Genomic DNA, 23,547 nt, shown 5'->3' with positions numbered 1-23,547 from the left:
TGGATTAGCATCAAGTCACTTAAACTTCTGGGAAATGGATCTGGTCATTTAAATAGCAGCAAGGGTTTTTAATCACTATCATCTGCTTTGGTGTTTATGAAAGTGAACCTGTTGCCTAAAATTCCATTACCTTACATAAAATTTAACTTGGTACTGGGTACAGGGGGTAATCTACTAGTCGGACGATTGGTGTTTCGATTCCTGGCTGCACCATGTGTATGCCAAAGTGAGGAAGAAGAAACACCTCTATCATGGGAAGCTCCCAGCAGCCCAGGGCTATTGCAGTATAACTAAGTGAGGATCAAAGTCACCTGATTCAGCCTTAACTATATGCTATATGGTAGAGAGGGTGTCTTTCTCCCAAATCCGAACTGGAAGCTGGTTCCACAGAATAGGGGCCTGGAAAGTGAAAGGCACTGTCTCCCATTTTACTACCCTAGTAGTCAAAGGTAAACTAGCAGTCTGAGAACAAATGCTCTATTGTGGAGCCTGGGTACTCAAGACCTTGTATGTGAGGAGCAGGATTTTGAATTCAATTCTGGATTTAACAGGGAGCCAATGAAGGGAAGCCAATGTAGTCCCTGTCAGTACTCTTGCTGCAGCACTTTGGATTAACTGAAGGCTTTTCAGGGAGTTTTCAGGACGCCCTGATAGTAATGAATTACAGTCGTCCAGCCTAGAAGTAATAAATGCATGAGCTAGCTTTTGAGCGTGACTCTAAGACAGAATCTTTCTAATTTCAGAGAGATTGCCCAATTCGAAGAAAGCAGTCCTACAAATTTGTTTAATATGTGCATTGAAGGACATATCCTGGTCAAAAACGACTCCAGTATTCCTCACAGTGTTAATGGTAGGTCCACCACTAGTGCCCTGTAATTTAATGCCATCCATAGCAAGAATCTGGTTAGCTACCATATTTCTAACATTATTTTAGGCCACAGTAGAGTAAAAGAAAATTAGAGGTCATCCAGGTCTTTACTTTTATAAGAAATTCCTGCAATCTAATTAGTGTGTGCTATCTAACTTACTACTACGGATACTGCCAAAGGCAAGCATGGATAATGTAAACAGAATCGGTGTTAGTACACAAAGTGTGGCATCCATAACTAACGACTCTCCATTTACATAAACAAATTGGAGTCTGTTAGATAGATATGATCCAAATCCCTGCAGTACAGAACTTTTAATATCTATAGCATGCTCTAATTGCTGTAATAAAATATTATGGTGAACAGTATCAAACTGCACTGAGGTCTAGCAGGACAAGCACAGAGATGAGTCCACGGTCAGAGGCCATAAGAAGATCATTTGTAACCTTCACTAAAGCTGTTTCTGTGCTGTGATGAGCTCTGAAACCTGACTGAAACTCTTCAAATAAGCCATTCCTCTGCAGATGATCTGTTACAGTTACAGCTACTCTTTGAAGAATCTCGTTAGGAACTGTCAGGAATGACAAGCGTGTGGGGCCTATATTGACTACTGAGTACCATGTTGAGTGGAAGGAACTAAATTCTGTCAAAATGAACTAGCCAGCACCATAATTTTTTTACTTCAATTTTCAGGTTGCGTTCCATGATGCATTTTCAAAGTGGTGCTTTAATTTTTTGCGCAGTGTAACTATTAACTATTTATTCTAGTGTGATCTTTTTGATACCTCACTAGAGACTTGACATTTAGGCTTATTGTCCCGTGTGCATTCCTATTACAAAACAAGGAACAATTGCTGCTGCTGAATATTTCTCTGTTATTTTTAATACACACATACATATATTTTGTTCTTTTTTTTTTCTTAATTTGAAAAACTGTATGCAAAATGCAAGGAGTTAATGTTACATAGCATAACATTACAGAAAAACTACTCCAAAGTTTAATTTAACAATTATTAGTTCTTATGACACTTTGCTTTTTATGAATAACTTCATGCTATCTATACTTTGTAACATAAAGTGTAATCAGCTCAGTCAGTAACATTCCAGTATGTAAAGATATAATCATACAAAAGGAAGAAACTCTTCACTTAAAATGCCAAATAGAAAACTGTGGAGATGTGATTTAAATGAATGGGCAAGAACAGGAAAAGAATCAGATATATTTCCATGTGGCTCTGACTCTGAATCAAATACATATATAGTAGACTGATAACTGACTGATGGCATTATGCAATATGTCAAATTTCACTAAAGATCGATGATATATCTTTTTGCTGGAGTGTTCTAACTGCTAGAGTACTTTGATGTTAGATTGCACAGTTTTAAGTACCAGCTAAGCTTGACTGCCAGTTGCTAAATTGTTTGCTATGCCCTTTCTTAAAATATATATTGCCATGATATATATTTCGGAAGTACTGTCTTCCCAGCACTGCAAAGAACTTGAATCATTTTTGTGGAAGTGAATAAAAATTTCTTTTCCCCAAGAAGAGATGTGCTGCATTTGTTTTTTGCTTGTTTTTTGTTTGTTTGTTTTATTTATTTTTAAACAAAAACAAAATAAACACAACATGAAGCAGTTCACATTCTCAAAGAAAATGTACCCATGGTAACAATGGCAATAAATTCAAGAGGACAGCAAAACCAATTAGGTCCCCTAAGCCTTTTCAGCACCTTTTGTTTGTCCTTCAGTATTTCTAGTATAAGATCTGAAATTGATCTCTCTTTACCTTATTTCTCTTTAATCTGTAGCATTTGGACTTTAGGGTGTTTTTGGCATTAGAAAACTGATGTTAAGTAATATTTTTATTCTTAAAACAAAGCCAAATCCAAAACACTTCAGGCAGTGTGTAAAATGTAAACTACAGAATGCAGTTTAAACTGAGGAACTGGTCCATTTTAAGAAAAAATAGAGCTGCTAATCAGGCCTGGGTCTTCTTTGTCATGTTTTTTGGCTCATGATGGGCCAGATGTTTTCAGTTGCCAACAGGTCTGGAAGTAGGCAAACCAGTCCAACAACTTTTCTAATATGAAACCTTAGTGTTTTAGTGGATGCAGTATAGCGTTTAGCATTATCTTACTGAATATCATGTATATGAATTATACATCTGAAAACGGTGTAATCTGGATGGGCGCATATGTTGTTCTAAAACTGTATATGGATTTTAGGATTGGTGGAGCCACCTACTCCCTTCTTTCAAAATAGATTACAATGTCATCTGCAAACACTACAATCCTATATTATATCCTATATTCCTGCCCAACCACATCTGTCAGGCTTTCCATCAGCAGTGCAAACATAAAGGAGCTCAGAGCAGATCCCTGATGTTGTCCCACCCCCACATTGAACCCATCTGTAATTCCTCCCGCACACCTAAACACTGACTTTTTCTTTTCTTGGTACCCTAATATGTGCTTTCTCTAGACCCACAAAATAAAATGAAGCTCCTTCTGACCTTCTCTATACTTCTGCATCAACACTTTAACAGCAAACATTGCATCTGATCAGATCAGTGAGGAGCAATATAAAGCCTACTGCAGCTCACTGATCATAACCTTTCTTCTTAACCCAGCTTTAACAGCTAGGTTTAACAGTATGCTTCTTCTCCATTCCACATCCCAAATGTGTTCTGTTGGTCTGAGGTCAGGACTTCGTGCCAGTCAAATTCATTCACACCAAATCTGCTCATCCATGTCTTTATGGACCTTGCAGGTCCATGTTTGAACAGGAAGGGGCTATCTTCAAACATTTTCTGCAAAGTTGGGAGAATGAAGTTGTCCAAAATGTCTTGGTTAGAGATACTGGCCTAAATTACTGGATCGGATATCGGAGAGAAATAAAAAATGTAATCTGATCCATTAAATATCACGAAAGCACCTCACAAAACTTGTGACGTGGCGTAACTCTGCTCATAACCTTAGCACGTCGGAGCAGTATGCATCACGTGATAGAGCGGCTGTGGCGTGCGAGACCTGTCGGCGGTGTGGTTGAGCATTTGGAGCCTCGCTACCAACCCGGCATCTCATCTCCGACAAAGTTATCCCAGAGAGAAGTAAAGCAAGTGTGTAAGTTCATCTCTGAATGTTTGTAAAGCATTCCCACGTTAAGCTTAACAACCGATATATGGAGCGACTGCTTCTTCTCTTTCCCTCTCTCTCCTGTTGCTACTTCAATCATGAAACTGCTTAATGATCAGCTGATCTGCTTTTCTGCCGCGACTCCATCTCTCTAGTTTGTTTTTGGCCCACTTTGTACCAGAAAGAGGAAACCAGCGGATAAACAACAGCAGCATGTTTAAGCTTGATAAGCTGTTGTTAGAATTTATTTAATATTACTTTCTACACCAGGATCCTTTTCTGCGTAGCTGACGGCTGGTAACTGTGCAGGGGCGGATCTAGCAAAGTTTAGCCAGGGGGGCCGACAGGGCATTAACTGGGAAAAGGGGGCACAAAGACATACTTTTCTTTCTTATTCTCATTTAAAATGTTTAGCTTTTAATAAATAATTGTCTGAATCTTACACCCAAAGTTTTAATGTGATGTAAAATGTATAGAAGTCCATTACTGTATATAGTAACTGTTAAGTCTAATATATACCCTAGTAAGCTATAGTACTTTTTCCTTTGGGAAGATACCATCTGTGCAGTCTGCAGTTCTGTTGAAGGAAGATGTTGAACGTGGAGGTGGAGCGTGAGGGGTAGTTCCCTATTTTTTTGTTGTTGCTGGGAGTTGGAACCCTATTAGTTAGGTTGCTTAATATTTACGCTAAGTACTCTTTAAAATACCAGAATAGGGAGGATGGAGTAGGTTTAAGTTTATTAGACTGATCAGTATTGCTGAATTATGAAATATTTTGGGTGCAGTGTATTTTTTGCATACAGGTATAACAGAATAGCTTTAGTGTTGTTGTTTTTTTTTTAAATTTGAGTATGAACTTATACAAAATGCAGCAAGATGTTAAAAAAACTGTTTTTTTGATTAAAAAAAAAAACTATATCGGATTCATATCGGTATCGGCAGATATCCAAATTTATGATATTGGTATTGGTATCGGACATAAAAAAGTGGTATCGTGCCATCTCTGGTCTTGGTATGCTGAAGCATTTAGAGTTCCTTTTACTGGACCTAAGGGCCTGAGCCAGGGCTGGACTTGTAATCTGACATACTAGGCATTTGCTCTTCTGGACAGAGATCACAGGTGTTGTTCCTTGGATCTGTTGGAGCCACTGGAACCACTGTTGCCTTCACCCTCCACATCTTCTCGAGCTCTTCTCTGCGTATGGTACTTCTCCAGGGTCTCGTGTTCCTTCTTCCTGATGTTGCGGTCATTCGGTATAGCTACATCTATCATTACGGCCGTCTTCCTCTGCTTGTCCACCACTACTATGGTCAGTTGGTTAGCCATCACCAGTTTTTCCATCTGTATCTGGAAGTCCCACAGGATCTTAGCATCAGTGGATGTGAATGTGTGAATGAGCCATGTTGTATAAAGCCATTGAGTGCTCTGGGAGAGTAGAAAAACATATAAGAATTGGTCCATTTACCATAAGGTAAATGATATATTTGAAACAAGATCTGCAGCTTGCCCTTTTTCCACTTTTTTTTTCAGCTTTTCAGCATTCATGTCTAACAGCATGAGTTGTGTCATTTAGCCAGGGCTCAGATTTAGTTTTAGGCTGGTTGTTAATGGGGCCACGGCATCTAATATAGTTTGCAGGTGGAATGAAACCAGGAGCTGAGCACCTATGAATCTGAAGATACAGACTCAGGAATGACAAAGTTCTGATTGACATAAGCAGAGAAATGCTCAGCCTCACCAGCTCACCAGCTTACCGCTGCGTTTCTGCCGCTCACACTGATGCTTCCTCCGAGGAGGTGGAACTGGAGTGCAGCAGAGGTGAAAACAGTTTGAGATTATTTGAGTTTTGTGACATAGTGTGTTATTTTGCTGGAAACAGCCATCACAATTTCTGTGGTCACCAACAATACTTAGGTAGTGGGACTTAAATGATGCTCATTTGGTAGCCGAGGACCCAAAGTGTGCTAGAAAAATATCTCATGCCACACCAGCAACAGCAGCCTAAACTGCTGATAGACAGCAGGATGAATCCATGTATCCATGTCATTTTTGGTTGTCTGTGACCTTGAAACTGTTTGGCCATTCTTCTCTGACCTTTACCATCAATAAAACATTTTCACCAAGAAACTTGGGCCCTCCTGGATTTTTTTTCAGACTATTCTCTGTAAGGCCTAGTTTGTGCAAATATTCAGTAGATCAGCAGTTTTTGAAATATCCAGACCAGCCCATCTGGCACCAATAACTACTGTAGTGGGTTGTACCAATAAAATTAAAATATTCCGTTTTGTTTGGGATCATTGTCCTGCTGCATCATTCAGTTTAGGCCAAGACTTAGCTGTTGAACAGATAGTTTCACATTTGACCCTAGAATACCTTGGCATTACAGAAGAGTTACAATTACAGCAAGGTGTGCAATTCCTTTGGTTACAGAATGTTATGAACAGAATAAAGAGGGGAAAGGTGGTTGGTCCACACGACATACATTGTTGGATACATTGGTATAAAGCCCACCACCACTGGAGTCTGAAGCAAGAATTGTGGTGACTGTCATTGTGTGCTGTCTTTGGTCCAGACAGCACACAATGATCAGTAAAAAAAAAAAAAAAAAATCACCACCTGTCCTGTGAGCCTGCAGAAGCCTGCAAGCTTGAAGGTCCTGTGCAGTATCTTGTCTGTTTCCAGGACTGCACTCTTCTGCACAGAGATCTTGGATATTGGTCCCTGGATCTGCTGGAACCACTCGCCCAGTTTGAAAGTTACTGCCCCAAATGTTCCAATTATCACCTGAACCACTGTTGCCCTCCACTCTAGAGCTCCTCACTCAGCCCTTGTTATTTCACAAGCATCTCGTGTTCCTTTTCCTCATGTTGCCATCACTACATCTATCACTATAGCCTTCTTCCTCTGGTCATCCACCATCACAATTTGTCCATTTGTAAAAGTCTCACAGGATGTTAGCTCGATCATTCTCAACTGCCCTAGGGAATGGGACTTCCGGGCCATGTTCTGTACAGATAATCCTGTGCCGAATGTGTTTCACTAAAGGATAATAAGTGAATGTCCACAATTTAAACTTTAATTGCAGGGGATTATAATGAAGCAATTTAGCAAATAGTAATAATGACAAAACAATAATCAAATTACTTAATCTATACTTATATAACTTACCTACTCTGAGCTAATGCTGATTTTGTTCTTATCTTTGGTGAAGAGAGGTTGGAGAGAGAATGAGCACAACCAGACCTAAAGTTGCACTTATCCCTTTGTTTCCAAGTGGATGATCATCTCCAAACAGCTGGCTATCCAGTGGAAGTATAATGTAAACCAAAATCCTTGTGAATTAACCACATAACATGGAAAAAATGAGATGAGATGGAAAGACAAAAATTACAAGATCAATTCACAGGTTCACAGATTGTGCTGCTGTTTTCACACTCGCATCCCTGCTGGAATTTTAACTTGAACCTCTTAGATTCAATCTTCTGAACTGCTCATCTCACAGAAGACAAAAAGTGAAGAACCCAAATCTCTATTACAGCCCACTTTTCTCCCCCCTCTCATACTAGCCATCACATCTTCATATTTTGGTCATTCAGTCAAGCTGTTTACGTCTAGTCATCCAGTGTCCACCCACACCCTATCTATCAGTCTCTGTTTATCCAACTTTAACACAAAGTTTAACCTTTAAAACCACTTTATTACATATTCTTTGTTATTTCTACACTGAAAAAAAAGGCACTGGCCATCTCTTGGATTTATGTAAGCATCTTGCATGTATTTAACACAATTGCCTCATGTTTTAAAGATAAATGTAACCATATAGTGTAAAAACTACATGATATGCAGAAAGGGTGTATTAAATTGTTCATATCATGTTCAGGTGAAGTAAGTCAATAAGATAGCAACATTAAATCTCGTGAAACCACGCGTGATTTCATCTCGCGGGCTTTGGATCGTGGTTCAAAAAAGGCATCCATCTCAGTCAAGTCGAGCAGCCAACTCTACGTTTTTGGTATGTCTTGATTTTTTTGAATTAATATTTACCATATTTCAGCCAAATGTAGTTAAACGTCTAGAGTGTCGCAATGTAACATGCTAAAAAAGACCCGTTAGCTTATTTGCTGTTTTATCTGTTGTCAAAGAATTGGCGCTTTTTCATTTGAATTTGTCTTTGGCACAAGAGCTGTAATATCACATTAAACCTAATTATGAGGCGCTCATAACATAATTTGGTTTTCTGTGTGAATAGATTTGCCAACTGACTCTTCAGTTACATTGTGTATTTACTGCACCGTGGTGTTAGTGAGATTTTGGACATTGAACAGCTTTAGCTAATATCATTAGCGGCATTATGCTAGCTTACATCCCTACCCCTCCTGCCCTCACCTGCTGTCCTTTTGTTTCTGTTTTTTTTTTGCTGCACATTGAGAGACGACCTCTATTCTGCATTTCACCAGGAGTCAGCTGATGGATTGTGGGTTCAAGGTGTTATGGTAAGAAAGTATATTCTATTTTCGCTTAAGGTTTCTGTAACTTAATTATAATAGGTTTTGTATAATTATTAGGTGCATGCATACACCAATAGACCACCCTATTAATACAACTGAGAAATCCAAAATCTGCCATAGGTTTAACTTATACCTGTATGTATTGTCAGAAAGGTGATTACTGGACTCACATTAATGCACACTTGAACTAAAATGAGGTTGTAACTTGTGGGTTGTTGGGTTGCAAATCAGAAACAAACATCTTTGGATTTTTTTAATCCCATAAGATCTGGAAACACAGTTTTTATTCAACAAAACATTACTGATTAACCAAGCACAGTGCCTGCTGTTATTTCAAAAATAATTTTATGTCATTTCAGATAAAATGCAGCATTCCAGTGCATCCCAAACATGCCTTTACAGTCAAGGTTTCTGACGGAGCTGAGTTTCTCTCTGACAGTCTGCTGAAAGTGTTTGCAAAGTGATCGGGGGAACAGGGCACAAAGCTAAAGGATGTAGCTGCCATGATGACAGTAAGAACTTTAAAATTCTTTAACTACAAAGTGTATATGTATTGCATTAGGTCAGTAAACGAATTTTATTCTGCATCCATTGAAACAGTCAACTATTACCTGTGAGTACTGATTCCACTGAAAGGATGCCATAATTTTCATCATGCATTTACTTGCCCACTGAGAAAAATCTATCTTTTTTTAAAAATATATGTTCTGGAAACTATATATCCATAAAGTTGATGTCAAACAGGAATTTTTGATATTGCTTTGTAGATGCTGGTGTTGCATGTTGCAAGTCAAGAGTTTTTGTCTGGGATCATTTTCTTCTGTGCTACTGAAAAGTTCACAAATCTCTGTTTTCTTTGTTATAATACTTTAGGATGACATTAATGCTCAAAGGGAGTCCCTCATCAAAGTGCTCCGCATCTGTGTGAAAGACAATTGCAACATCTTAGTGCAGGAGTTCATGGTGAGTGTTTTATGAGTAGATTGTGGCTTTGCAACATTTAAAAATGCATTTAGTTATCCACTTGATCCTCATTGGACTGGTTAGGACCAGTAGTTCTCTTTAATAATTTGAAGTTCACATGAGGCCTGGTAGTGAACTCGGCCGCTGGCCCTTGAGGCCCCACCCCCACCCCTGTATTAGGGGTCACATCAGTGTGAAAAAACTTTAAATTTGTCATTCTAGTGAACAAAGGAAAATCCCACCAATATTTACATTAGCTTTTGTTTGAAAAAAAAAAAAAAAGACCAACTGACCAACAGCTAACCAAATTGTGGGGCTGAAAGTCTAAATTCTAACATCTTCTGAGTGACATAACCTGGATTTCTGATGGGCCGGTGTCTTTCTAACAAAAACTAATGTAAAGCATTTGAAATTCTTATGTTTTTCACTCTCTCTTAGAAACTCTGTTAGACCATGAATGGCAGCATGGCAGGCCACTCTTTGGCTATAGCTATTTACTATGTTGCTTGCATTGGTTTAAATTACTCTAACATTAGAACTGGTAGATTCGAAAGAGATGAGTTTAAAAAGGAATCTTAAAAATTTTTTTTGTGTTTAACCAGGACTTGACTGAGGCCACTGCACAGATTGATAAAACCACAATGAACATCTGTCTCCAGAGGATACGCCAGGCAATGACTTTTCTGATGTTGGCATCATCATCGAGGGTATAGTAGTTCTTCAAGATCTGGATAACGTGACCTTTGCAGTAGCCATGCTGTTTGGACCTTTTTTATTCCTTCAATATGAGTTACCCATCACAGCTCTGCTACACTTTTGAGGTGATTCAAAGGGTGGTAATGGAGTTGGATGCAACTCAGCTCTCAAGAAAAGCTCACAACTAAGACAAAACTGCTCCTGCAAGGAAAGCTCACTGTTATGCATGCATGATCAGCTCTAGGTGAGAGGATATTTAAATCTCACACTTGTTCTGCTGCATTTTTGAAGCTCAATTCCAGGAACAGATCGCAGGGTTCATTTTTATATGCTCTGCAACTGCCATGAGGATGAGCCGTTTTTTTGTTGTTGTTTGTTTTTCCTTTTGCTCTGTACAAGTTCTCTGTTTGTCTGTTTGGCAGCATTTTTAAATTTCTCTTTGTATTTTTTCTTTCTTTTACTAGTGAAGAGATGTAGCGTGAACAGTTATACAGTCTAAATATCCCATATGGGTCGTGTGAAATGGTATTTTCAGTTGAAGTAAAGAACGTTGAATATTTCTAAGTGTGCTGTTTTGAACCAGGATGTCACAGTATGATCAGTGCTGTCATTTTTGACAGTCACTGTATCAATGTTATTTTTCAGTCTCTTGAATAAAGTTTTTGACCTGCAAGTGCTAATTTCTTTAGTTATTGGGGTAAAATGGGTAATGTTAATAGGAAGGTGTTTGCCAATTCAGCAACCTAATTTAATGTTAATGGAAACTAACATTACCTCAAATTGTTTAGTTATAATTGTTGTTTAACTGAATCTTGACGTCAGAGGCCTTAAATAGAATGTTTTGTATTGTCCTGTAACATTTTTAAAAGAGTCTAATTTCTTTGCTGTGATTGATTCCAGAGAACACGGAAGAACTGACATAATTTAACTGTTGATTTATATAGATTCAGTGGAGGAGTAATGTCAGTTTAATTCTTTACCTACTGTCAATGCAGTGAAATTAGACATTTTGTTTTTAAAGGTTACTGGTGGATGCCAGCAACCATCTTGGAAAAGAACAATACAATCTGTTATAAGGCCTCCATTTGAAAATTGTGTATTTGATACTAGAATATAATAGCAAAATGTAATTTGAAGATAACATGTAGTATTTAAGTGACCAAGTAGTATTGGGTAAAAGTTATTGAATGGTGTTGGGATAAAGTGAAAAAATTGTGAAGGATTAAAATATTCCATGAGCTCAAATTACTTCATCAAAACATGTTTAAGTCACATTTTATCAACACAAATTGCACAGGTTTATTGAACATGAATAAATTGTGTTAATTTAACTCAATTGTTTAAGTTGCTTCCAAAGCAAAACATCTGTGTGCAACAAATGTCCACCATTGAATTAAGTAAATCCAACAACATATTTTTTTCAGTGTAGTATAGAGAGTTCACATCACATTTAAATATTCAGTCACACATGGATATAATTTATTCTGTTTCATTCAGTTTATTCAGATTTGTTTTTAGCACATTTTCACATGAACATTTATTGTAACATAATTCCTTTATAATTCAAATACAGAAGATAATACTTTCTTTTCATAATGTTTGTCAATCAACGTTTATTTATTTTTTTAAATTTATTTTAGTCAACTTCTTTTATAAAATCATACATTTTGTGAGTCAGACATTCACTGAAATTAGTGGCTCCAGTGTGTCATGTTGACCCATCCTGCACCAAACACACATCCACAAACACTCACACACACACACACACACCAAGATCAGACTCTGTACAGGCTCTCAGTGAGGCCGGTTATTAGAATCACATTTATTGATTTATCATACTAGTTAACTTAAACATTTTTATTTTTATTTATTTTATTTCGATTCAACATGCCAGTATTGACCAATTGAACACATTTACATTTGCTGTGTTACAGTTTGATCAGTTTTAAGTGATTGTAGTAGTAAAACCTCATATAAATCCTGGTTCTGTGTTTAACAACTACAGATCTAACAAATTTTGATTTATCTTTGAGTAAGAATCCAAATGCCTTATTATTAGGACATACAGAAAAGCTCTGTTTTTGCACTTGGATCATTTTCAGTCGCATAAGGCTGGATTTTAAGACCGTTTACCCTCCGTTAGCTGTGATATAGAGGTAGCCCGGCGTTGAGTGGGGATGGCTTCAGTCTCTTTTTGCCCTACGTAACACGGCAATATATATGGACACAGCTGCTATACAGTAGGCTAATGTGAAAATACATAGTAACACATTTAAATGCGCATGTAATGATTACGATAATAAAAAAAAGACAGAAGGAAATCATAATTATAATGTATATAATATAATTATTATAATAGTTTTTAGGCACTGCTTAATGCAATTAGAAATTAGTTATTGTAAAAATTCCCAGTGTGCATCTGTTATGTTAGAATTTGTGTCAGCCTCCTCGAGCGGAGGTTTATAATAACCTCGTGTGCAGCAGTCGGCTGCTCTCGGTTCTCTCTCGTGCTTCATCGGCATTCCTGGGCAATTCAGTGCGCGCGCCCTCAAGTCCAGCTTCAGCAGCAGCACGCGCACCTCAGGAGACAGGATCGGGCATCTGCAGAGCCCGACACGTTTCTAAATAACGCCGGAATAACGCCATGAGATTACATCGTCTTTGATGGAGGTGATGTTTTGGTAGGAACCTCTATCGTAAGATGCTGTGGTGTTGTGCGAGGATCCTGAACACCACAATGAAGCTGCTATTTTTGGTGGCACTCTTATGGCGCGGGGCATTGTGCGGATCTCCGAGCGTCCAGATTGGTAGGATTTTTATATCTGTCGTCGCCCGATCGTTGTCATCCTCACCTTTCCTGTTCCAGCGTGTATTAAAGCTCGTCTTTTACCCGTTCAAACCTTTCCTTTTCATTGTCTTTTCGTGTCTTCTTTATTGGCCCGTGGGCCTCTCTCATCTCCATCCTCTTTATACTGCTGTCAGTAACGCCAGGCCTCGTGATTGCACGGCTGCTGCTGCTGCAGTGTTCTAATTGAGTTAATATGTTTATCATTTAAATAGTAAACTAAATAGATCAAAAAATAAAATGAATTATATGCGTCCCAAACGTCTTGCTAACAATGCAGCATTCCGTCAATCTGCAATTGCTCCTGTGTGCACAGAAGTCTTAATGGTGCTGTCATAGGGACAAGAAGATCTAAGCTCACTGAAACGCAGCACATGAGACTTATTTCCTGAACTGCATTTCTTGTTGGACCATCAAGCCCTTAGTGGAAGTGGGTGATTTTCAGCATTTCATTAAAATGTTAGAATAAGCTATAATGAATATTACTGGTTGTTTGTGTAAAGTTTTCCATTATTACACTTAGTTAGCTTTCAAATCTACAGTATTTTATGCTATTCAGAGTTTTTCCTCCTCAGTCACATTACACTGCTTTTACATTTAAACTATAAATCTCATACTTTACACTTTACATACTTTACATACATGATACAGTGCTGGAAAATTTTTTTAAAAAAGTTTTTTAAATATCACAGCAGCCTTTTCTCTTTGGAGTAGGTATGTTTTTCCATCTGAACTTAAAATTTTGGTTCAGCTGGATTGTTTGGCTCGTACTTAGTAAGACAAGGTTGGAGTAGACTAAAACATACATTTATATTTTGAACAAATTTTAAATTATATTTGAAACTTTTATAAGACATTGTTGTACCAATTCTGTCTTCTGAGGACTGCATGCAAGTCTAAAAATGTAGCTTTTCACAAAAAGCTACTTCCACACCTTGGTTAAGGTTTATTAAAATATATTAATGTAACTAAAATTCAGAAGGCTCGAATAACACGTTGCAAACAATAATTGCACTATGAGAGTATTGAAAATGTTATTGAAAACGTTACTTAAATATTTCTGAAAAATATGCAAACATTAGAAAAATATCTCTGTAATTTTTAAATATCTGGCATTTTACAATATTATTTTTGCAAACGTGAGCCTTCGGGTTAAAGGTTCATTCTTGTATCACTCTCTTCCACCCTAAACTATGGATCACTAAGCATCACTCCAGTTCTTTTTGCCCTCAGCCCATGTAGTATGCTTCTGATGATGTATGATTTAGGAATGACATGGCATTAATAATGTGACAGCTATAGCAGGAGCGTGTCTAGAGAGGGGTGTTGGGTGGCAAAGGTTTTGCCAAATAACTGATTTTGTGAGACACACTACTTAAAAAATGGCAAAACACTTAGGATCTATCAATATGTTAAACGTGTTAGCTCACCATTTCCATTGGTCAGAGGGCCCGGTGGCGCCAGTGTCCGGCAGCCTCGCCTCTGTCAGTGCGCCCCAGGGCAGCTGTGGCTACAATGTAGCTTGCCGTCACCAGTGTGTGAATGTGTTTGTGACTGGGTGAATGACTGAATGTAGTGTAAAGCGCTTTGGGGTCCTTAGGGACTAAGTAAAGCGCTATATAAATGCAGGCCATTTACCATTTACCATTACTGGTAGTCCAGAAGTCCAGCTCCCAAAGACAACAACTAACTGTGGCCATCAAGAGGGCAGCAAATTATAGGATTAAGACTGGCACTTAAAGACACTTAAAGACTATATAGAGGCAATGAAAGGTATTTTCCCCAAAGTTTTTCCATTTTACTATATGACGAATTAGTCCAGCATTTCAAAGTATAAATGCTTGCAAAGATATGAACTCAAACACTGCTGATTTTGTAGTCTGGCCATTTGACAATATTTACTCTAAACCTGCAAGGGGCTCTTAAATAGAAAAAAGACAAAATTATACATTTCTTAAGCAGAGGGTTTGCTGACCTATCTATAATGGGCAGCTTATCTGCCACATCAAGGCAGTTCCACAAAGTCTCCAGATGCTACTGCTGATATGGGTCTGTGAATGCAATCAGGCAGAAGAGAAGTATCTTTGGGCTGATTAAGGAATGGGAGCTTTAGAAAAATGATTATATATTCTAACCTAACAGAGACAGAGAAGCAGATATTATATATGTATACTTCAAAGGATTTATATTTCATGTGCTATGACGAAAACACATGAAATATCAATAGTAATTAAAAAAAAAAAACTAATTTAAAGGGGAAGGAAGAAGAAGAAGAAGTAAAAAACACTCAAAAATCTACCAAACTGTGCTGGTGCTTCCCATAGACTAAATTGTGTTTATTCATAGGCATGAAGTCCATTTCCTTATTTAACATCAAGCAAGTAATTTATATACTTAGCAATGAATAACATGGCCCCTAGAATAATAATGTAGTCTTGCCAGACCCAGCTGCTGTGTCCACATGACAGAATTGGTAGTCTGATGCTAATAAGACACGAACCCTAAATACCTCAGCTTAACACCTAACCCCTTAACCCAACTCTAACCACAATGCTACGGCTGCCAGAGGTAAGGCGAGATCAGAGAAAGGGTATGATAACCGTCTGAATAAATGCTGAGCATAAAAGTTGAATGAAAATATAATTTTCTTAATTTTCATGTTTAAGAATTTCAGGTTATTACCTTATTACCTTCCCTGGATTTTTAAAATATTCTAACTAGCGAAATCTCAGATATTGTAATGTATTTCTTTCAAATTATAGATCTAAATTAAGAAAGGGAAATACAAATGTCATACTTTTATCTTTAATTGTTTTTGAGGTATATTCAAGAATGGCCTCAGATTTCAATGTGCCAAAATGGCCTGAAAACTATGATATATGAAGGTAAAAGCACATATGTTCAAACTTTGAACCAAAAGATTAACATTTTTAAGCAAATCACAGATAGTGAATCAGAAAATGTTCTAAAAATGTATATATTTGTAACATTAAAACAACACAGCTCAAGACCAATTGAAGCGACTTCCACAGGTTGGAAATTACAACCTCAAAAGCAGTCTCTTTATTTTCTGTAATGTGACCAGAGGTACCACCTGCAAACTGAACCCCAAGATGCTCTCTGATGCTTTCATGAGAGTGGGAATGTGTGTGGATACTACATAGAAAGAACTTAGGCACAGGAAAAAGTGACTGTATGAATGTGTGAATGCACCATGTTGTATAAAGCTCGTTGAGTATTCAAGTACAGTAGAAAAGCACTATACAAGAACAGTGCATTTACCAATCCTATGACTAGCCTATGTAAAGACGTCACACATTACCTTATAGAGGACTCCGTGCAAATCCTTGAAGCAGCATTCTGGACAGTAATTGAGGTATGACAGCATGTATGAACATTTCCATTTCACCTGAAGTTCTGGAATGCATGACTTAATGCCAGAGACAATCGTTCTAGTAGACAAACTACACAAAGTGTAGTGGAAATATTTGTATAAAGCTACTTAAAGATGCGCCCTTATTCCCACATGATCACCACTGCAGGAACCTCTGCATGTTTGATTTGGCACATTTTTATGCCAGATGCCTGTGTTGATGCAACCCGAGGGATTTGTCACCTCCCGGGATATAACAGGGGATTGTTCACTTTGTAGGCAAATGTGTAAACAATTACACCGTGGAGCCATAATTTAAAACATAATATTTCAGAAATATAGTATATTCTATACAATTTGTAGATAATAGTGTAGAATATCAGGTATGTGTACACATACAAGTAATTTAGCTTATGTCCTTAACAGAGTAGACAAACAGACAATAGCAACATGACACAGAGAATAAAGTATATTTATATTTATATGTGCAGAGTGCAGATCCATCCATTCATTCTCTTCTGCTTATCCTTATGAGGGCCAAAGCCTATCCCAGCTACCATTGGACGAGAGGCGGGGTACATTCTGGACAGGTTGCCAGTCTGTTGCAGACCTAACACAGATACAGACAAAAATTCACACTCTCATTCACACCTATGTGCAATTTAGAATCAGTTTACCTAATACCTCTAACTGCATGCAGCATACCCACACAGAACCCACACAAACACGGGTAAAACATGAAAACTCCACATAGAAAGGCCCCGGCCACATAGTGGAGATGAAATCCGAACCTTCTTGCTGTAAAGCAACAGTGCTAACCACTGTGCCACAGGTATATAATGAAATAAAATCATGAAATAAATGAGGTATGGATAACTGTCAATTATGTATACAGTATGTATTTCCAAATTTGTGAATATCCAGCCCTACATTTACTGTCACATTTGCACAATTTACAATCACCTGTTAAAATAATCCTGCTAAGTGGGGACTGTGGGACAACAGCTGAGTAACCACAGAGAACACGCACAGACATCCAAACTCCATACAGACAGCTGAGGGCATGAGCTAATCACCACCAACACTGACATATCCTCCTTTCTTGTGTCCAGTAGGCTAGTTTATGTGTGTTTATTCCTAGATGGAGTCAGTTTAAAAAAATTTTCTAGCCTTTGTTGTCTGGCAGCTTTTGCAATCAGAATTATGATCTGAATGCAGCGTGGTAGCAAACACAGTTCCTTTTCCAAGATGAGCTCTATAAATTCTCTCTTGGCTACTCTTGTTCATGCGCTTCTTTTACATGTTAAGTTATTAATTTCTATGAACATTATTTCTGTTATTACAGTACTTGTGTAACATAACAGTGTCAAAGCTGAAAAGTAGGAGAGAGAGAAAAAAAGGGCAGAAAATATATAAAAGGATAAAGAGAACAGAGAAGCAATAAATCGCCAAAAGCTGCAAGTTTAAGAAAAAAAACATACAAGAAAACAATCACAAACAGCACCCGGAAGAGAAAAACAAATCAACCGTCTTGTGTTGTATTTGTGTGTGTGTGTGTATGTGTGTGTACGTGCATGTGTAGGTGTATGTGTGTGTGTGTGTTTATGTGTATGCATAAGGTTCCTGGCTCCAGAATTGTCTGTGCAGTGGGTGCATATGTTTGAGTGTATAATGCCCACTTGGAACATGTATAGTGTGTTCTATGGAGAGGTTTGTGTAAGTTGTAAGTTGGGACTTGCAACATTTTGATCGTATTTAAGCATATGTGTGTCCAGGTAACCTTAACGGAGAGATCTCGCCCCCATTTTTCAGCTGGAAGTAAAATTGAGTCATCGATTTTTAACAATAACATTTTTTGATAACAATTTAGGGATACAAAGATTTAAAAATGCTCTTGCCCATGTATGCATTTCTAAGTTCAGCTGACGGCTGTTTTCTGTACGATGGACTTGCTGATATTCAAGAAATTGACTGTTGCTGATTCCATAATTTGATAAAAGTTCTTTGAATGAAAATAAGTTTTCTCTTGAATAACATGTTCTGGACACCCATTTGGATTGTTTCAAATGGTTGTCAGTTTACATGAGGTAAAGGAAGACTTTGTTATTTTTAGAAATTCCCAGCAGGATGTCAGAGAAGTGTTTCTTCAAAGACTTTTAAGGCAGTTATGATTCTTAACTCTAAAAATAATAATACCCTAGAGCTAATAAAAGGCAAATCAGAGATTTTTAATTTTCTGCAGAATGCTTGTTCTAGGTCCAACCATGGGTTGTCTACTGAGCTTGATTTAATCCAATTTGAAGAACAGCAATCTACTGGCTAAGAAGTACTGATAAAAGTTCCTCATCCAAGCTGTATATGATATCTTACCGACAGTGTTGGGGAGTAACGGAATACATGTACCGCCGTTACGTATTTAAAATACAAAATATGAGTAACTGTATTCCGTTACAGTTACCGTTTAAAAAGGTGGTATTTAGAATACAGTTACTTTGTTGAAATAAATGGATTACACGGCGGTACTTCCCTGTTTCATATTGTGGCGGATCAGGACTGTTTGGGTTTTGTTTGACAGCTACGTTCTGTTGTTCCAGGCGGCAGCGTTACGGTTGCCATGGTTACAGGGTGACGCTCTCTCTCTGCGTGTTTCCTGGGTGAGAGAGCGCCTGTTGTTGTTGTGCTAAGCTAATAGGCAGAATGCTACAGGTATAGCTCTAAAGAATGTAGCATCATGGGCAGTGTAGTCCGTGCTGCAGGGAGAATGGACTGCCATACACGTTATGTGTCTGTGAGCGAGGGAGGGAGAAAAAGGAAAAGTACGAGCTGTCATCGAGCAAAAGCGGGAGCTGGAAGCATGTAAATATAATAATAACCACTGCAGCCAAGAAGAGAGCCTGACGAGCCCAGTTGTAAGTAAGCTATTAAGACTCGACTGTACACCGTGTTCGTGTTTTCCTCCAAAAACAATAAGTTCTGTTGGAGCAGCCTTTCAACGCCTCTCTCTGTCTCTCGCAAGCAAAGTTGACCCAGACAACAAAGTAAAGCTAGTTTTCGGCTACGAGCCCAACACGAACCCGACGTATTAGCCAGAGGTCCCTTTACTACGGTTCGGAGCCGCGGACCTTCTGTAACAGTAATAAATCACAGCAATAGTACATTCATGTAGTTGTAAACAGCATGATAATATATTAAGTAATCCAAAGTATTCAGAATACGTTACTCTCATTGAGTAACGTAACGGAATACGTTACAGAATACATTTTGGGGCATGTATTCTGTAATCTGTAATGGAATACATTTTAAAAGTAACCTTCCCAACATTGCTTACCGAGTCCTTATACCTCTGCTGGCACCATGACCAGCTGCTGATGGTAGCTGGTGAAAGCATCTCCTTGGTGATAACAGCAAGTAAGCAACAACCTAACGCTCACAACCCAGCACACATTGCAGAAACATCTTTGTGCCCAGATATTGTGATAATGTCAGAGGCCTCAAGACAGATAGCTCTGATAGAATTGATGGTTCCTTGGAGACTGCATAGAGGGCATTTGGAAGGTAGCTGGCCAAATGCCAGGGTGTTCTGGAAGAGTGTTGGAGGGTTAGCAAGCATGCCCTGTGGGTTAGCAAGCATGCCCTGTGGGTTAGCAAGCATGCCCTGTGGGTTAGCAAGCATGCCCTGTGGGTTAGCAAGCATGCCCTGTGGGTTAGCAAGCATGCCCTGTGGGTTAGCAAGCATGCCCTGTGGAAGTAGGCTGCAGAGGTGTCACCGGCCAGTCTCTCCACAGAGCGTACACACTGCTAAGCTTCCAGGTGCTTGTGGATAGAGAGGGGTGATCCATGGCCAAATACTGCTGCAGCTAGGGCATGATCAACCTCGGCTGGGTCACCTGGGTGAGGGTGTAAGATGTTGTAAGATCCTAACACCTAATGAACCCAGGATACATCACTAATGATGCATCCCAGCACATCCATTGGATGCGCATACATTTCTGAAATTTCTGATTTATACTTGCATTTCAAATTATAAAAATGATTCGTTAGAGACATCATAGTAAACAAAATCACATTTTTCCCACTCTGATGTTATGTTTTTTGTGTGCTTTTAGACCAGTTGTGGTAATACAGTATGTGGAAATGAAAAAAATAACTTCAGACATGTGAGGTTGTGCTGAAAGGAATCTTGCCAAAGAAGGCAAGGTAAACCATTGTTAAAGGTGAAATACCGCAGAGAGCTATGTGTTATAAATCTACCTTCCACATCTGCTACAGTCTTACTAATGGTAATGTTTATGTTTCTTTTAATTAACATCACTCTGCCTTTTTGTTTTGAGCTGTAACAGGACAAACGTGAGTGAACTGTGGAGTGGTGAATGTATGTACCGATTTTTTGGACATATGTCCTTTAGAGAGACAATGTCTGCCTGAGTAGATATCTCTGTCTCCGGCAAACTCTAGCTCAGAATTACTGATTAGTATTTCTATTGCTGTTCCTAAACCCAGACAACCGAGGAGTTCTGGGTCAGGAAGGGTTCCCAATGTAAAATATTTACCAAATCAAACATGCTGATAAATAATAAGATTTCCATATGGGATTGGTCAGCGCTTGGCTTAATGCATAGGTTGTCAGACAAGAGAGAGAAAGAGAAGGATTCTGAAGTAAGCTAGCTGAAGTGGTAGAAAGTTTCCCCATGTGGAAAAGACTGGTGATTGGAGCAGACTTCAGTGCACATGTAGGTAAATGGAAGAAAGGTGATGAGGAGGTGTCAGGTAGGTATGACGTTTATGAGAGAAATGCAGAACATTTGAACTAATATAGAACAAACAAACAAAAAAGTAAATAACTCAATAAATATGAAAAAGGAGAGCCTAAACTGCTGAGATTCCATATTACATTATAAAAACATTTTGACGAAACTAAAATTTAGCAATTGTTAATGAAGGATTGCAATTTCTTTGTTGTTGTTTTTTAAGACATAAAGTTGTAAAAATGTCCCTATCTCAACATTTTTGTAGCTAGAAAACCCGTTTCTCCACTTAGTTTTGTTTTTCTCTATGATCACGACCTTTTCTGTCTCTGTTTTTCTCAGGTGGTTTATTTCCCAGGGGCGCAGATCAGGAGTACAGTGCATTCCGAGTTGGCATGGTTCAGTTTGGGATGGCAGATTTCAGACTAACTCCACACATAGATAACCTGGAGGTGGCCAACAGCTTTGCTGTTACTAACTGCTGTAAGTATTGATGTCTTCATTTAAAAAAAAAAAAAAATCTTTTTATTGGGTCATTATTTAAAAGTCTAGAATAATACTTGAAATTTAAAAAAATACAAACATGGCAATATGTAGCAATAGTTGTGCAGTGTGCTGTGGCTGTTCATCCTAACCCTAAACCCTTCAATTCAGTTTTATTTATATAGCACTAAATCACAACAGAGAAACAATACAGAGAAAACAGAGAAAACCCCAACAATCAGATGACTGACAATGATCAAGAGCTATGGTGATACTGGGAAGCAAAAAACCCTTGTTAACAGGAAGAAATCTCCTGGAAGCTGAAGGCTCTGCCTCTCTACTTTTAAATATCCTAGGAATCACAGTACGCCCACAGTTTGAGAGCAAAGTGCTCTATTTGAGTGATACGGTAGAGTAAGGTCTTTAAGATCGGATAGGGCCTGATTATTCAAGACCTACCATGTGAGAGGAATGATTTTACATTTAATTCTGGATTTAACAGGGAGACACTGAAGTGAAGCCAGTATCGGGAAAATATGCTCTGTCTTTCTAGTCCCTTTCAGTACAGTATGCAGCAGCATTTTGGATTAGCTGAAGGCTTTTCAGGGAGTTTGTAGGACGTCCTGATAATAATGATTTACAGTAGTTCAACCTAGGATTAATAAATGCATGAACTGGTTTTTCAGCACTCTTACAGGATGTTTTGAATTTTAGAGATATTGTGCAAATGGGACAAAGCAGTGCTCCAAATTTGTTAATATGGACATTGAAGGACATGTCCATGATTCTGTAGTTTAACTTATTGGTGTGTGTTATCTGGTTTCATGGATAGAAAAAAAATTGTGTCCTCTGCAAGGCAGTGGATTTTTATGCCTGTTTTCTATGCCTTCTAATGATTCTGCCTAATCCAAACATATTATGAAACACAATTGGTCCTAGCATGGAACCCTGTGGAACTCCATAATTAACTCTTCATTTACATAAGCAAATTGAAGTGTATTAGATAGATGCCGTTTAAACCGTTGCAGTGCAGTACCTCTAATACCTACAACATTCTCTAATGATAAAATATTGTAGGAATATAAGAAGATTATTTGTATTCTTCTCTAAAGCTGTTTCGGTACTGTGACATGCTCTGAAACCTAAAAGCTGAAAGTCAAAGTCAACTTTATTGCCAAAAACCATATGTACTGGTCATACACAGGAATTTGAAACTGCAATTCTCCCACGGCCCTCAGTGTACACTAAAACAATATAAACATAAAAATAAAATACAAGTCTTATGTACAACACAATACAATTTTACATAAACAACAGTGTCCAACACAATCAGAGTGCTTTTTGGCAAGAGTTTGTGTGGAAGTGGGGGTGGGGCAGTCAGTGAAAAGGCGTCGGTAGAGGTCTGGGGGGGTTCAGAGGGAAGAGGTGAATGCAGGTCTGGAGTTCGTGTGTGTGAGAGTTGCGAGGGACAGAGCAGGGAGTGAATTCAGCATCCTAACAGCCTGATGAACGAAGCTGTCTCTCAGTCTGCTGGTTCTGGCCCAGAAGCTCTTCAGTCTCTTTTACGATGGCAGCAAACTGAAGAATCTGTTGGATGAATAAGTGGAGTCACCTGTAATGCAGAGGGCTTTCAGGTGAAGCGGGTGCAGTAGATATCCTGGAGGGAGGGAAGAGAAGTGCCCACAATCCTCTCCGCTGCTCTCATTACTCGTTACTTTGCAGTGCAGGAGCCATACCACACAGTGATGCTGCTCTCAGTGGTGCCTCTGTAGAAGGTGCTCGCAATGGGGGATGAGGCTCTTGCTCTCCTCAGTTTGCGGAGGAAGTAGAGTTGCTGTTGGACTTTACTGACCAGTGATGCTGTGTTTTTTGAACAAGAGAAATCTTCTGAGATGTGCACACCCAGGAACTTGGTGCTGCTTACCCTCT

At 38.5% G+C, this 23,547-nt stretch overlaps 1 protein-coding gene and 1 long non-coding RNA gene across 9 annotated transcripts in view; both read left to right on the top strand.

Annotated features, from left to right (window-relative positions):
* Positions 1-7,729: 7,729 nt before the first annotated feature.
* On the top strand, positions 7,730-9,830 carry LOC146517621 (uncharacterized). Of its 2 annotated transcripts, XR_014874722.1 has the most exons (4): positions 7,730-8,017; positions 8,435-8,498; positions 8,873-9,025; positions 9,387-9,830. It is a non-coding gene; the product is annotated as an uncharacterized LOC146517621 (long non-coding RNA). The 2 variants fall into 2 exon arrangements; XR_014874721.1 differs by lacking the exon at positions 7,730-8,017 and having other exon boundaries at positions 8,034-8,498.
* Positions 9,831-12,688: 2,858 nt separating this feature from the next.
* Positions 12,689-23,547, top strand: part of LOC146517620 (glutamate receptor 2-like) — a 97,928-nt gene continuing 87,069 nt past the window's right edge. For 6 of the 7 annotated variants that reach the window (XR_014874716.1, XM_085164008.1, XM_085164007.1 and 3 more), the window contains exons 1-2: positions 12,689-12,979; positions 21,478-21,618. Coding sequence is in view for 5 of the 7 variants with exons in the window: in XM_085164008.1 (XP_085020134.1) it covers positions 12,874-12,979; positions 21,478-21,618 (247 nt within the window). In the remaining 2 variants the exon portion in view is untranslated. The remainder of the gene's footprint in view (positions 12,980-21,477; positions 21,619-23,547) is intronic. The other variant, XR_014874717.1, reaches the window with a different exon arrangement.

The sequence above is a fragment of the Neolamprologus multifasciatus genome, chromosome 6 (assembly GCF_963576455.1).
Source record: "Neolamprologus multifasciatus chromosome 6, fNeoMul1.2, whole genome shotgun sequence".
In the NCBI taxonomy this organism is placed as follows: Eukaryota; Metazoa; Chordata; class Actinopteri; order Cichliformes; family Cichlidae; genus Neolamprologus; species Neolamprologus multifasciatus.
The sequence above is the reverse complement of the archived record's forward strand: the minus strand, read 5'-3'. Positions and strand labels throughout refer to the sequence as shown.